General features: G+C 42.1%; 1 protein-coding gene across 9 annotated transcripts in view; it reads right to left on the bottom strand.

Annotated features, from left to right (window-relative positions):
• Positions 1–14102, bottom strand: part of ANKRD27 (ankyrin repeat domain 27) — a 49886-nt gene extending 35784 nt beyond the window's left edge. For 7 of the 9 annotated variants that reach the window (XR_012675400.1, XM_075161320.1, XM_075161319.1 and 4 more), the window contains exons 1-4: positions 13994–14102; positions 2533–2663; positions 1238–1348; positions 22–178 (exon numbers count right to left, since the gene is read on the bottom strand). Coding sequence is in view for 8 of the 9 variants with exons in the window: in XM_075161320.1 (XP_075017421.1) it covers positions 22–178; positions 1238–1348; positions 2533–2634 (370 nt within the window). In the remaining variant the exon portion in view is untranslated. The other 2 variants (XM_075161324.1, XM_075161325.1) reach the window with 2 other exon arrangements.
• Positions 14103–14150: the final 48 nt, after the last annotated feature.

A 14150-nucleotide genomic window follows, 5' to 3' on the forward strand; every position in this document is an offset into this window, starting at 1 on the left:
AGTTAACACTTCAATACATACTTGAGCTTTCTGTTTTTTCCAACGGATGAGCTATGCACAATATACTAAAGCTTTCTTCTTTTTCATTGTAAAATGTTTCCTCAAAAAGAACAGGTACTGAGAGATGATAATTAAAACCAGTTCCTAAAATAATGAGGTTTCCTTGTATGAAGATCTCCTGAAACAAAATGAAAAGCAGATCAAGTGTAAAAGTCCACCAGAAGAAAGTTACTCTTTGGCTTCTACATTGCAGAGTTACATTTCCAGGGAAAGAAGAGAATCTTGCAAGACAAGAAAGCCCCAGATTCAAGAGACTTCATATTCTCATGCTGTGGAGACACTGAAACAAAGAATCCTTCGGCCTACAATGGCTAGCTAAACCTTGCTTATAACTATTTTCTTTACAAGTCTATTACTGGAGGAGGTTTCAGACAATCTCCAAGGTCTAAGCGACTATTTGCAGATTTTAGAGCACTTTTAGCAGAAGGGAAATTGAAAAACAACTTAGAACTGGGGCCTAAGTCTAGCTTCAGAAAAACACCACACATCTTGTCTTCATTTCTTGCACTCAGCTTTATCTTCTCAAGCAACTCCAGTGAGGACATCTACAGTAGGAAGATCTAGATCATAGCCTGCAAACAGGTGCAAGATCTCAGACTGTACTGCAAAATTACAAGTGAAAAAAAAACGTGCTCCTATGCAATGTTAGCATTGGTTATCATGGCTTGCTGCTACATAAGTCAGTTTCTACTCTACTTACAGAACTGAATTAATACATCAGGCCTCAGATACAACTCAATACCGTCATAATTTTGTCTTAAGCCTCGGTGAACTTGCATCTGCGTACAATATAGGCAGGCTACTATTTGCCTGAAAGCTAGAGAGACAGTTCTTAACTAAGCGATAAAGGCCCTTCTGCCACACAACAAAATTCCTAACAGCCACAAAACACATAAATTGACAAAGTTGCTTCGCCAAAGTAGTAAGTTGAAATCAGAGGCATTATTACCACCTGAACAGGACAACTATTCTTGTGTACATGCCAAAACACAGCTTTTGCTAGAAAGTATATCCCTGAGAACTTTGGCTTAGATGGGCAACATACTACTTTTGCCAGTTAGCTCTAACTCTTAGCTACCTCTCCTGTAACCAGTAGTTCACACTATCAGTCATCAACTGCAGGGAATCATTTATTGAAGTGTCCCCAAGCTACACTCAGATATCAAAACAGATATACCTTTCCATTTAAGGTCTGAAAATTTTCTTCTAGCGGCTTCAGAACATAAGATTCAAACTGGCAGGTAGAAAGACTGTTGCTTGAAAGGCTTCCTTTGCATGGAACTAACACCTAAAAAAGTTAGATCATGCTTTAGAGAGATATGCCATGTATCACCAGCTAAACATCAATAGCTTTTGCCCTTTAGAGGTAAGCAATTGAATCTGGCTTATAAACATTTACTAGCAAATGTATAGCAACTATAGGTGCTTTTGTTTAAATAAATAAAAAGGAAAGGCCATTGTTAGACACACAGCCCAGTGATTAACCTAGAAGTTTCATTTAGTGACTTACCTGAAAAAGGATGACAGATGTAGCTGAAGCAAACAATACTAAGAGAAGGAGATTAAATCTTAAAGTTACTTAGCACCAGTCACCTGAATGACTTAAAATTAGGCAGCTAATAAAAGTGAAATATATTTTTGAACTAAAATGAAAATCCATCGGAAAGAAGAAAATAAAAAATCTCAGATAAGAAGCATCTTGAGTTTACTGAACACCAGATTGGCAGTTTGAGACAAATTCTTAATTAGAAAGCAACACATTATGAATACAACCCTGTATACATGCTGAAAAGAAATACATCTTGTTGTCAAGGAAGAGATAAGCATGAAGCAAGCGTTTCTTTCAGTACGCAGCTTTCAGAAATGGTGTTAGAATACAGACGGAACTGGTGAACAGATTTTAGCATTTCAACTGATCACATCACCATCTTAAGTAATACACAATTGAAAGAACCTTGCCCAATTTAAGGCTTAATCTTATAATCAAGTAACAATAACCCCCAAGTTTAATGGAGTCTCCACACACTTAATTTTGTATGAAGACTAATTGCAGAGTACCCAGACTAGAAGTCTTAAGGACTGGAGTTTTTATTCCAACTCAGTTTAATGGCTTTATTTTGCTATGTAAAATGCTGTCAGAAATGAGTGATTGTCTGTGCACCAGGGATTTCAAAAGGTCAATCCTATTTTAAGTTTCAAGTGGGAGAATATGTAACTTTAGTTCATAGCAAAGAAAATAAGCTTGCTGTAAAGTTTAGAAACAACACCAACTTTGACCTTTTACTACCATGCAGTATATCAAGAGGTCCGTATCAGTAAATAACAAGCAACTTAAACTAAAAGTTGTTCTAGTTCACTTTCAAGTTTTGTAGGCTTGCACTAATCTTTACATGTGTCATAGTAGGCATGTGATTAAAATACATATAGCTGCTATTTAATAAGCAGCTTTTAAATGTACTTATTTATACTTACAATACCATGGAGTTCTGCAACTTTGCTGCATAGATCAGGACGCCGCTTCTGAATGGCCACATAAAAGGGATTTTTCAAGATATCTTCATCATACATAGCCATATGGACTTCAGATACTCCAAGGAAATTTTCTAAAATACATATGGAGAATGGTTAATGTATTACACATAGCATCTGTTAAAGCATAACAGTTGGGAATACCTAGGGGGTAGTTTGAATCCTCTTGTCTAAAAGGAAAAAGCAGTTTCAGGTCTTGATGTAAGCAGCCAACAGCATGCTACTAAATAAGAAGGTAACTACAGTTACACAGAAGCTATTCAGAAAGATTATTTTCCAGGAATATACATCTCCATTTACATAGTTATCCTCATAACATCTCCTTAGGCCTTCCAGGTGTTCGAGTCTAACAACACATGATATGTTTGGACAAAACTTAGGAGAGGAGGAGAGAAGTTAAGATCTAGATTATTACGACTTTGATATACGAGATAACTTGCACTCCTAAGGTCTAAAACAAGCCAAGAGACATGAATTAACAGCTTCTTTACAGCAGATTCTACTGCATCACAGGACATTGATGCTTTTGCAGTATGTTCATGTAAGTCTTAAAGACTCACCCGTGTAAGGATTACTGACTTACACACATCAATGAGACACCCAGATAGTGTAACAGGAACCCTTGTGTAAGGCAATCCCCAACTTTCCAGGGAAAGTTATAGGAAAGAGGTACACCAAGGAGATACAAAAGTCCATGTCATAATTAAAAAGTCACTGTGAAATGCATCATTTGTGGTCATCTCTACTCCCATGGAAAAAGTCTCAAATGATCTGAGGTCAGGCTAATGCATAACATCTGGCAAAACAGTGAGCAAAAAAGTGACCAGAGCAGAAAATCCAACCTGTAGGCACGAGAAAAGCTGTCACTAGGTGTGTCACAGGGAAAAGATGATCTCTAGAGGCACAAGACCTTCAACTGCTTGCTTCCTCAATGCTAATTCTCTGTAAAAAACTATGACACATCCTAGATAGGTCCCTTCAGGAGTAACTTCAGAATTATTTTATTCAGAAGAATTAAGATTAACAGGTTTACAAGTGCTTAATTTACTAGTCTGTTCTATGTCTTTTCCCCTTATCCAGCTTCCCTTAGGAATCAATAGAAGTTGCATGATTTTCTCAGATATATGTCCTAGGAAAGGGCAAGAACAGCAGCAGAACTTTAATTTGAGCAAGCCACCCCTATTTTCTTAAATGTAGAACTATACTTAGCATATTATTTGCTCAGTGTGAGCTTCTTACGCTTTTTCTGTAGCATTTGTAATATCTTACTACCTAATGCTGTACAGGTACTAAAAAATGCCTTTCTCTGTAGATCATGGAAGAGACATGAAACCATTGTATGGCAGTTTAATGGAGTGGAAAAACACACACCCAAGTCCCACAGATTTTTAGATAGCCTTTCAGTTTCAGCTATGCTGTTAACTGATCTGTAGTCTGGTCCCTCCTTATAATTAGGCACAAGGAGAGCTCCCCTAGAGAGCTAAACACAAACACAATCAGCTAAAGCTGCAAGCCATTTCCACTATAAAGTTATCACCAGTTACTTACAGCTTGGACAACCTCAGCCTGAACGACTGAAGATCGGCAGTGGCAGATAATTGCCTCAAGCAGAGTTTTCCTGTGAAGTTCCAGATAAAATAGTTCATCTGCTTTCAAAACATACAATAAAACTAAGAGCTTCTAAGAAAGAATATTAATTCAGCAGTCCCAAAACGTTGTTGTTTGGAGCACAGATGTGAAGTTTGCTTGCACAAAGGGGAAGAAAATGTTTGCTCATCGACACCTTCAAAAGACTAGCCAAGTTCAGTAATTACGTGACTTCAAACCTAGAAGTACAGCTTTGCACAACATCTGTCCTACCACAGTGCCTTGGTAAACAGGATGATCACCAGTAATTCCACAGCTGATTATTGCTATAAACACTTCCCAGCAGGCAGCTGCAATCCAAGTTCAAGCTGCAGGCTTCCTTAGCCAGGGGTGGGGGAAGGAAAAAAGGCAACACAAGCCCAGCAGCAGGTCTGCTGCAGGAACACGGATATCTCATCACTGATCCATAGAATAAGACAGACCTTAATAAGCAGGACTAGTTAGCTACAAACAAAAAAAACCAACTGCCTCCTGAACAGCTCTGGCTAGGCCACAATTCCAAGTAAGATCTTAAATGATTGCAGCTTACATGAATCAGTGACAATTTGTTATATATAATAAGTCAAGCACCAAATAGGGCTGTATGTACACCTATGTGCAGCCTGCAAAATAGTCTGCGACAGCAAGATTTATCTTGGAGTTCTACATCCTTTTTTTGGGTGCTGCACTTCAGAGAGGATGAACTGACTGGAAGAGAATCTGAAGTGAGAAAGACAAGAAAGCCCTGGGAAGCAGGACCCAAAACATGAAATGCAGTGATGTTGTTAATGCTGAAGAAACTGCATGAAACAGGTAAGAATTTCTTTCCCCAGATGGATCAAGCTCCCAGTGAAGGGCATTTTTTCCACACTGGTAAAAGAAATAGGCCTTAGCTGAAGAAAACTCTGCTTACAGATCAGAAACACCTTTCAAAAGAGAAGATAAACACATGTTTTAGATTGCTTGGCAAAGCTATCTAGTCTCTCATTAAATCTTTAAGAGCCTGTTAGACAAACCTCTACCAGAGGTGATAATGGACATAGTGAGGCTAGGAGGCTAGATTGTATGGTCTCTCAAGGCACTTTCCAAATCAAGCTTTTATTAATGTAGTTGGCCCACTGAGGCATCTTCATCTGCCTTTTTATTTGGTGAATTCATGTTCAGGATCTGGTCAAGTGGTAGATGAGACTGCTATGACCCTCCCCAAGACAGTGATGGAGAAGACATTAGCATGCCATGTACTGTGTCAGGGAAAAGAGCACATTGACACAAGAATGAGACTGCAGAGACAAAACTGCAGTGCACAAGTGTTTCTAATTGCTATAGCTAATTACCACTTTTTCCAGCTTAACAAATCTTTAAGTCCAAAGAGTTCTTCCTGTAATAGGAAGGGGGAGAGAAGGACACATTCCACAAATCCTCCTCATCTAGAAACCTGTATCTCACCATCAAAAAAACCTGATAAGCTTTGTCTAGAAAGGAATTAAAACCAACATTTCATTCCCTGGCAAAATACGTGGAAGAGATTTATGGAAAGAGGGGAGCCCCCACAGAAAACCTGAGCTTATGAAGCTTGCTATATGATTAATGTAGCTCTTAAATCATTGCCTGCACCTGAAAAAAAAAAAAAACACAAGCAACTAGAGTACTTTAAGAATGATTTCAGTTGACAGATCATCACAGGAAGAGCTTGAAATTATAATCTTCAGTTCCTGTTTCATGAGTTACACACCACAAATAACTAGCTTTAAAACACTAAGTGGCAGCCACGTAGATTCTTTTACTACAGAACTACTGACAGGGTTGAATAACACTTGAAAGCTCCAGCAAGAAGTGGAAACAAACTGCATTAAAACATTGAATTCTGGCACTTTAGCTACTGTAATGCAACTAAGATGCCATCAACATGCTGTACCCCAATAAGGAAGCTAAAACTTCTAGTTCATACGGGTATTTGTCACCCACCTTGAGCAGAAGCAGATTGCAAACTCTGAACTGCTCACCACATGCAAGTTCCTACACAGCAGGAAATAACCACCACTAGCCAAGTTAGTACTGTTTTGAGAATCACAATTCTGAATTTCCTTCCCTTTTCTCTCTCCCTTACCCCTGCGTCTGCTTAGTGCTACATTAGTGGATAGCTATCATATCCAATTAAAACATGGGTATGAAAAAGAAAGGGTGGAATACTTGGACCTCCTTCACCTATCCACAGCATTCTTTAGAGAAACAGAAGTGTGGATGTATAAACCATCTACAATTTAAGTAATTACAGAAAAACAAAAGGACTTTATATAGATTAAGTCTACAGAATCAAGAGAGTACATTAAAGCTTCCCCAAATTCTGGCTTAGGCATTTTTGAGAGTAAGTCAATTTCTTTCCACCCCAAAAGTTTAAATGCATCTGAAAATACCGGCTAATGCATTGCTGTAATTCTAGGAACACATTAGAATACTCCGTTGAGAGTTTGTTGGCAGAACACAACATTCAACTTCAACGTAATTTAACTTGGAGGGGGGCAGCACCAGGGAGGGGATACAGGCTTATTCTTCTAGTTGCACCTTGGACAGCTTTAGATTTACAAACATTACAAGCAGGAAATGTAGAGAGCCTTATATACGTTACCAGAACTGTTTAATGCTTAACAGAAAGCCCACTAAAAATTGTCGTAAGCCATATTCACTACAAAGTTTATTAAATTCTACCATGCTGAGCTGTAAAGCAATATACAAGTACTAATGTTATATAAAAGGTTTAAATGGAATCACTTAAGTGTGTGGCTTCATGCCTGTAAACACAGAAATAGCTCAAATTGCTGCAAGAACAGAAGCTAGCTGATCAGAGAATCTAATAAGCATTATGTTACTGTTTTTAAAAAAACCATAATCATAACCTTAAAATAGCCAAATCCTTTCTAGATTAAGAGCAGAGTGATAACTCTAATGACACAACTAATGGTACAAGGGATAGCTAAAATTCCAAGGGATACCATGGAATCTAAGCACATCACCGTTTTCTCCAAAACACTGGAAATGAAGTCGTATGACCTTTGGTACTGAAAACAATGAGTAGGATTTAACTCTGACAGTTTATTTTGTCATTAATGGTGTTTTCCTTTAGAGATGGTCAAGTGAGGTACCTTTTTACAGACCTATCATGTTTCAGTTCCTTTTAAGAAGCATTTTGAAATTTAGAAAAACAGCCATTAAAGTAGAAGACATCATTGTATTTGTATTGTTACTTGGCAGTTACATCATGTCCACATTCAAGTTATACAACTATTTACTCAGTTCTTAAGCACATTATCTTCTGAATGTCCTGCTATACCACTTAAGACCTAACAGAACATACTGCAGAGAAAATGCCTTTCATAACAGGGATTCTGTATACAAACACTTCATATTCAATGTTGAACAGTGTAAGACACTGTTTTCACTAAGGCATTTTAATAATACTTTGGCAGAGCAAAGACAGTAAAACAGCTACCAAAGTTGGTAGAAGTTATTAGCCTAGTTCAGTAACCTGCAATCTCCCCAGGAGAGCAAGTCAGAATATTACATTGGGTTGCTAACATCAAGTACCTCAGTGTCCTCTCCACAAAAGCCCAGCTATAAAGAAGCAGAATGCCATGTTCTCCAAAATCTTCAACACCAGATCCATTAGTTCAAGAAGCATAAATTCACTGAATTTTACTTGCATAGCAATACTGTGAAGTTTCTCTCCTCCTTAGTTTCACATGATTACATCAATTTCATCTTACCTTGCAGACTCAAGAAGCTCAAGAAGTGGGCCCATGTGAACCTCATGAGGTTCAACAAGGCCAAGCACAAGGTCCTGCACCTGGGTCAGGGCAACCCCCAGTATCAATACAGGCTGGGGGATGAAGGAATTGAGAGCAGCCCTGCAGAGAAGGACTTGGGGGTACTGGTGGAGGAAAAGCTGGACATAAGCCAGCAATGTGCACTCACAGCCCAGAAAGCCAACCATATCCTGGGCTGCATCAAAAGAAGCATGGCCAGCAGGTCGAGGGAAATGATTCTGCCCCTCTACTCTGCTCTGGTGAGACCCCACCTGCAGTATTGCGTCCAGTTCTGGAGCCCTCAGCACAAGAAAGACATGGACCTGTTGGAGCAGGTCCAGAGGAGGGCCACAAAAATGATCAGGGGGAGGAACACCTCTCCTTATGAGGAAGGGCTGAGGGAGTTGGGGTTATTCAGCCTGGAGAAGAGAAGGCTTCGGGGAGACATTACTGCAGCCCTTCAATACATAAAGGGGGCTTATAAGAAAGATGGCGATTTCCTTTAAACTTTTTAGTAGGGCCTGTTGCAACAGGACAAGGGGGAATGGTTTTAAACTAAGAGACTAGATATAAGGAAGAAATGTTTTACAAGGGTGGTGAAATACTGAAACGGGTTGCCCAGAGAGGTGGTAGATGCCCCATCCCTGGAAACATTCAAGGTCAGGTTGGACAGGGCTCTGAGCAATCTGATCTAGTTGAAGATATCCCTGCTCACTGCAGGGGGGTTGGACTAGATGACCTTTAAAGGTCCCTTCCAACCCAAACTATTCTATGATTCTATGACTCTACAACAGTAACAACTAAGGCTTAGTAAACCAGTAACTAAAATACTACTTGCTGAAAGGCTCAAAATAATGAGAAATCAGAACAAGCAGCAACTTATTACTCAACTAAAAGATGTTTAGTTCAAAGTAGCAGACAGACATTCCTGATAAAATTTATATGTGTATTTATCACACTAGCAAACTGCAGAGCTCTGCAAAAAAAAAAAGAGGAAGCAATTGTTCTCCAGTTTTAAATGACTTAAATTTTTTTTTTTAGAGGTGCTTTTTTTCCTCTTTAAGAGCACCACTTGTTAGTAAGAAAAGCTGAAGCTAAGCATATCTTAAAGCACTTTGCAAGCAAACAGGAATTTAACTAGTCTCAGTCCAAATAAAAATCTAGTTACCATTTCAGCCACTGTTTTACCCACACTGTTACTCCTCATATTTACCCCACTTCCAGGCAAAGGTTACAATCAGGACTTGAGGCCTCAAGTCAGCATTCCCCTCAAAATAAAAACAAAAGATCCCTTCTCCATTTCTGAGCACACAAGAAACCTTATTCACCCCCTTAAGTGATGAACACTGAGCATTTTATGAAAAACAGCTGAGAGACATGTTCCAGTGCACCTTGCTCACCAGGAGGGAGCAAAGGAGGAAACAACCTATTCCTACCCCTTTTCAATTCAGCTGCAGCTTGTATTGATTTTGTGGAAGTGAAATATGTCAGAATAACACCTCTGAATTATCAGATTGTAGAGTGGTGAATTTGCATCACTTTGCTCAAGGCCTCCTACCAACCAGGGAAAAACTAAGTTTTATGATCCCAGAACATCAGTCTGACAACAATGAAACAGGGTCTGGAAAGGAGGGGTCAGCAGCATTCCAGAAAGATGCTCATTTCTCTTAGCATCTCCCCTTCAGACACACACTTCTTCCAGTGAAGGGTTAAGAGCTGGCACAGGATGTCTTAATTTGGTTTTGTCTCTGCCCAACACCCTCCAAGCCCTTTTTAGGCCTAACAACTCTGGCTTTCCTACCACCGCTCCCACCCTGCTCAGACATGCTGCCCCCAGAGACCCTGCAGCACCCGCCAGCAACAGAGGAGTACTGTGCAGAGCAGCTTCGATCAGTTCCTCATGCAGCTTTTCATTACGAACTCCACCTTGTAAACTCTAAAACTGAGCTCATTCTTAAGAAGCAGTAAGAAGGTTCACCCTTTGTATTTTAACAGTGTATTTGCACCTTAGTTTGATGTGGACACATTCTTACTTGTCTCAGACTTGAGGCCAAAGAACATAATGACTTTACTCTCCAGAGTCATTTTCTTTCCTCCAGAGAAAGTACATTTTAATATGAGTGTCTCATCCTTCAACAGGCAAGCTTCCCACTTTTATCCAGTCACTTCTGCTGACTTTTGAGGTAATCTTACTTGTCATTAGCCAAGTATTAGGAACAAGCTGCATTCTCCTCCTCACAGTAGAATAGAGACAAGATTCCCAATGCTCAATTCTTGCAGGTTTAGAAATCCACCAGAGTAGCTACAAAGAATTTCCATTCTTTGGCTTACCACTATTAAAGCTGCATTAAATTCTCAGATGGGGAGCCCTGAGCTATTCACAAGCAAGCCCTGGAACAGAGTGCAGAGAGTGCTGATCAGTGAACCACATAAACAATTACAAGAACATGTTTAGAGGAAAAACATTAACAAAGTACAAAGTTCCCAAAGCAGCTTTCAAACAAGGATGCTTCCTCCAAATATTAGTGAGCTGTATTTAAAGCCACCTCCTCAGGCTTGCAGAGGTGCACATGCACTCTTTTGGAGTGGGGGGGGGGGGAAGAAAAATTAAGGAGTTGAAATACAAGGATAAATGGTGTTTTACTTAAGCCAATTATTTTGATCCTTCAGTTACTGAGGCAAGACAGTGGTGTAATACCTCAGCCTGTGTATTGAGGGTGCAGTGGGCCTGAACACAGTACTGCTGAGATGTAGGTCACAGAAGGTAATGCCGTTTCTTGACTAAAGTTACAGACCACCACTGTTCACAGCAGACCACATAAGGTTGATATCAACTCCAGATAGCAGCAAGTCTGTAAAGAAACCAAGTATGCAGGGTCAGACCCAGCACAGGCCACCCACAGAAATACAAGGCAACTGAAGCCAGCAACCCTGTACCCCATTTACCTTAGTTCGGATTGTCCCTAGACCAGACAACTGGACAGGAATTTAATCCATTCTCTGTGCATCTCAATAGGAAAACCAAGTCTTTGCAGGCCAGCACTAAGTCTTACCTCATCATTGCTAGAAACTTCAACACCAGACCATTACTAGAATATCTAGTTATGAAAAACATTGTAGAATTACACTAGTTCCCTCCTTTAGAGAGCAGAGCAAGGGTAAGGAAGGTTAGAACACAATTCAGCAGGTAAGTTCTTCTAACTAGCAAAATAGATTATTTTAACCACCACTGGTGTTTTGATGCTACATAATGCACCATACACCAGCCTGAGGTAAATACCATGACACAGACGTATCAGTCTAGCATTCTTCCATCATATAAATTAAGATTCTTGCTATGGATCAAATCCTCAAGCCACTTCACCAGCAAAATGCCTAGCAGAAAGCAAATCACAAAATAGTTAGAGAAGGAAGCTGCATAGTGTTATCAGTTATCAGGGCAGGGAGGGGGTTGATGTCATGTTTCATTTTCAATGTATCCCATCCGTATTTTCCTTCCACATCTCACAGTGGCTTCAAGCTTTCCCAGGCCACAGCATTCTACAGACTGAATTCAGTATATGAGCCTACTCCAAAAGCAGGCCCATCAGGCAAGGCTTACCAACCATTTAAACAAAACAGACTTGTATTTACCTAAAATTCTACTTAAAAGTCTATTAAAATGAGGATATAGCATTTAACAAGTAGTGATGTTCAAGAAGCATCACAGAGTACTTCGTAAACATTTTTAAGGGTACTGGAATAGGAAGAATATGATCATTAACATCTATTGCAAAAAAAGCCTTTACACAGAACCAGGAAATACATTTCTTCTCCTACTCATTATGCTGCTTCCTATTTCACTTCTAAGGATTTTTACACTCCATCCGAACAGTTTTCCCAGGACTGTATTTCGGATAGTCAGCATCTTGTTTGAAAGCAGTATCAAGATTGGATTTTCAGAACATCATGCCTGTCTGACAAACTACAACTGAAATTTAAGAGTTTCCACAATCTACCTGAATTAGATAATTGCATGCAGCTAATTTAATTTAGAACTAATCTGATAACAGCCTCTTTCTTCCCACATGATACACCTAAAGATGTATTTAGGCACTATCTGATACAGATTATAACTGCTGCCACCTTCAGGTTTAAGTAGTCTCATGTTTCTGAAACCATACCACTCCCTCTCCTTTTCAGCTGCTTTCAGAGAAGCAGTTTCAAGCTTCTAGTGTGCCACAATGAACAGTAACTTTAGTGACATGTAGCAGACTTTAAACACAGCTACTATACACACATAAATATGCATAATTTAGTTAGCAATAAGCTTAACACTTAAGTCACATAGGACTCCAGATGCAAACCCAAAGCTAATCCTTTTTCCACCTGACAATGATTAAGCAGTTATAACACTTCACTTATAATCAAATCATCAAAACCATCCTGTGTTTCTTTACTCCTACAAGGAAACAGGCATTATTGATTCACTGCTTCTAGGCTACCAATACACAAATTGGTAGAGAGCTACTCAGTTAGTACTCTGTAGTAACTTGGCAATCTACAGAATTTAAAAGGCAGTTTCTTCCACAGGTGGCAACCTGCAGCAGAAGTTATATATGACTTAGAATTAGGGCCAAAATTAAAGCAGAACAAAAAAAAAAAACAGTCAGTGGAATCCGAGCTACCAAGATCCAGAAGGACCCTCTTCAGGCTGGGCTCAGCACCAGAAAGCCAGTCTGCCTAGACCCTGCTCCTCATAGCAGATCATATTGCTCATAGCACACACTGCACTACAGGGGTGGCATGATAAGGGGAAGGGTCATGCTCCCCTTCTCATGGGAGTATGTCTTCACATCTTTTTCAAGTTACTACAGCATCAGAAAACCACTCAGTTACCCACAAACATTGAGGCATATATAGCAGCATATAACAAGCAAGTTCTCCACTTTGACGAAGGCATATCATGTGCTAGAGACAACATAGTTTAGTTTACTATGTAGCACTCGACATCAATTCTCTTCTTCTAGGAGGTCCAGATGTACATATAAACGCAGCTTAGTGTCCATCACTAATCCTTAATCGTACTTTAGCACATTCACACAGGTACTCTGTGAAGCATCATTTCTGCTAGCGACGAACTGGTGTGTTCCCTGTACTTTCTGATGTGCAATTGCTTGACTTGAGCTAACTGCAGACATTCTGGATCGCACACCAGCACTTCCCACTGGCCGCCGTGCGAAAGGTGAAGACGACACGAGTTCTTTCCCCCAGCCCTGCCCGGAGCACCTGCGACGCCGGGGACCCGCGCTGCACCGCGAAGTCTGGCAGGAGTCCGACAGGGCTGGCCTCACGTAAGTAACCCACGTAGCGGGGGTGAAATGAAGTTCAACAACCTATTAAACGTTTCTGCCGCTTTACCGCGGTACGGGAGCGGCACGGAAGGCAGGTGCCAGCGAGACCGCGGGCACAGGCAAGTGCCGTCTGTTCGGCGGCTGCAGCTGCCGCCAGGCCGGCGGCGCCGGGCGCCCGAATGGCACGGGAGCAACCGGCCCTGACCCCCGCCGCAAAGCCCCCGTCGCCCCGCGCGGGCTCGGCGGTCCCGCGCCGCAGCCCCAGCCCGGGAGCAGGCCGCGGCGGAGGCCAGCAGAGCCCCCGCCCGCCGCACGGCGGCCAGGCCGCGGCCGAGCCGCTCCCGGCGCCAGGGCGCGCGCCCTACCCCCCTCCCCCGTGACGGAGGGGCGGGCGGCCACCGCCGGGAGCACCGCGGCGGCGGGCGGCGGCTGCCCCGCGGGCCGGGCCGCCCCCTAGAGCGGGTCCTGCAACGGCGCGCTCCCTTCGGTGCCGCGGGAAGCCGTCCTCCCGCCGGGCAGCGGGCCGGGGGCGCCCGAGGCGGGAGCGCTACTTACACCGACAACATTGCCTCCCTTCCTCCCCGGCCGCAGAAGAGCCGCTGGCGGCCCACCCCCCCACCGCTCCGCGCCTCAGCCAAGCCCTACCGGGATCCAGGGCGGGCCCGGCGCGGCGGCGGCGCCGCACGAAGCCAATGGCCGGGCGCCGGTGGGGAGCGAGCGAGGAGCCAGGCAGCCGCCGCGGGGCCGGAGCCTGCGGAGGCGGAGCCTGCGAGGGCTTATAGGGCCGGGCCGGGCCGCGCCC

This window comes from Calonectris borealis, chromosome 12, assembly GCF_964195595.1.
Source record: "Calonectris borealis chromosome 12, bCalBor7.hap1.2, whole genome shotgun sequence".
Classification (NCBI taxonomy): Eukaryota; Metazoa; Chordata; class Aves; order Procellariiformes; family Procellariidae; genus Calonectris; species Calonectris borealis.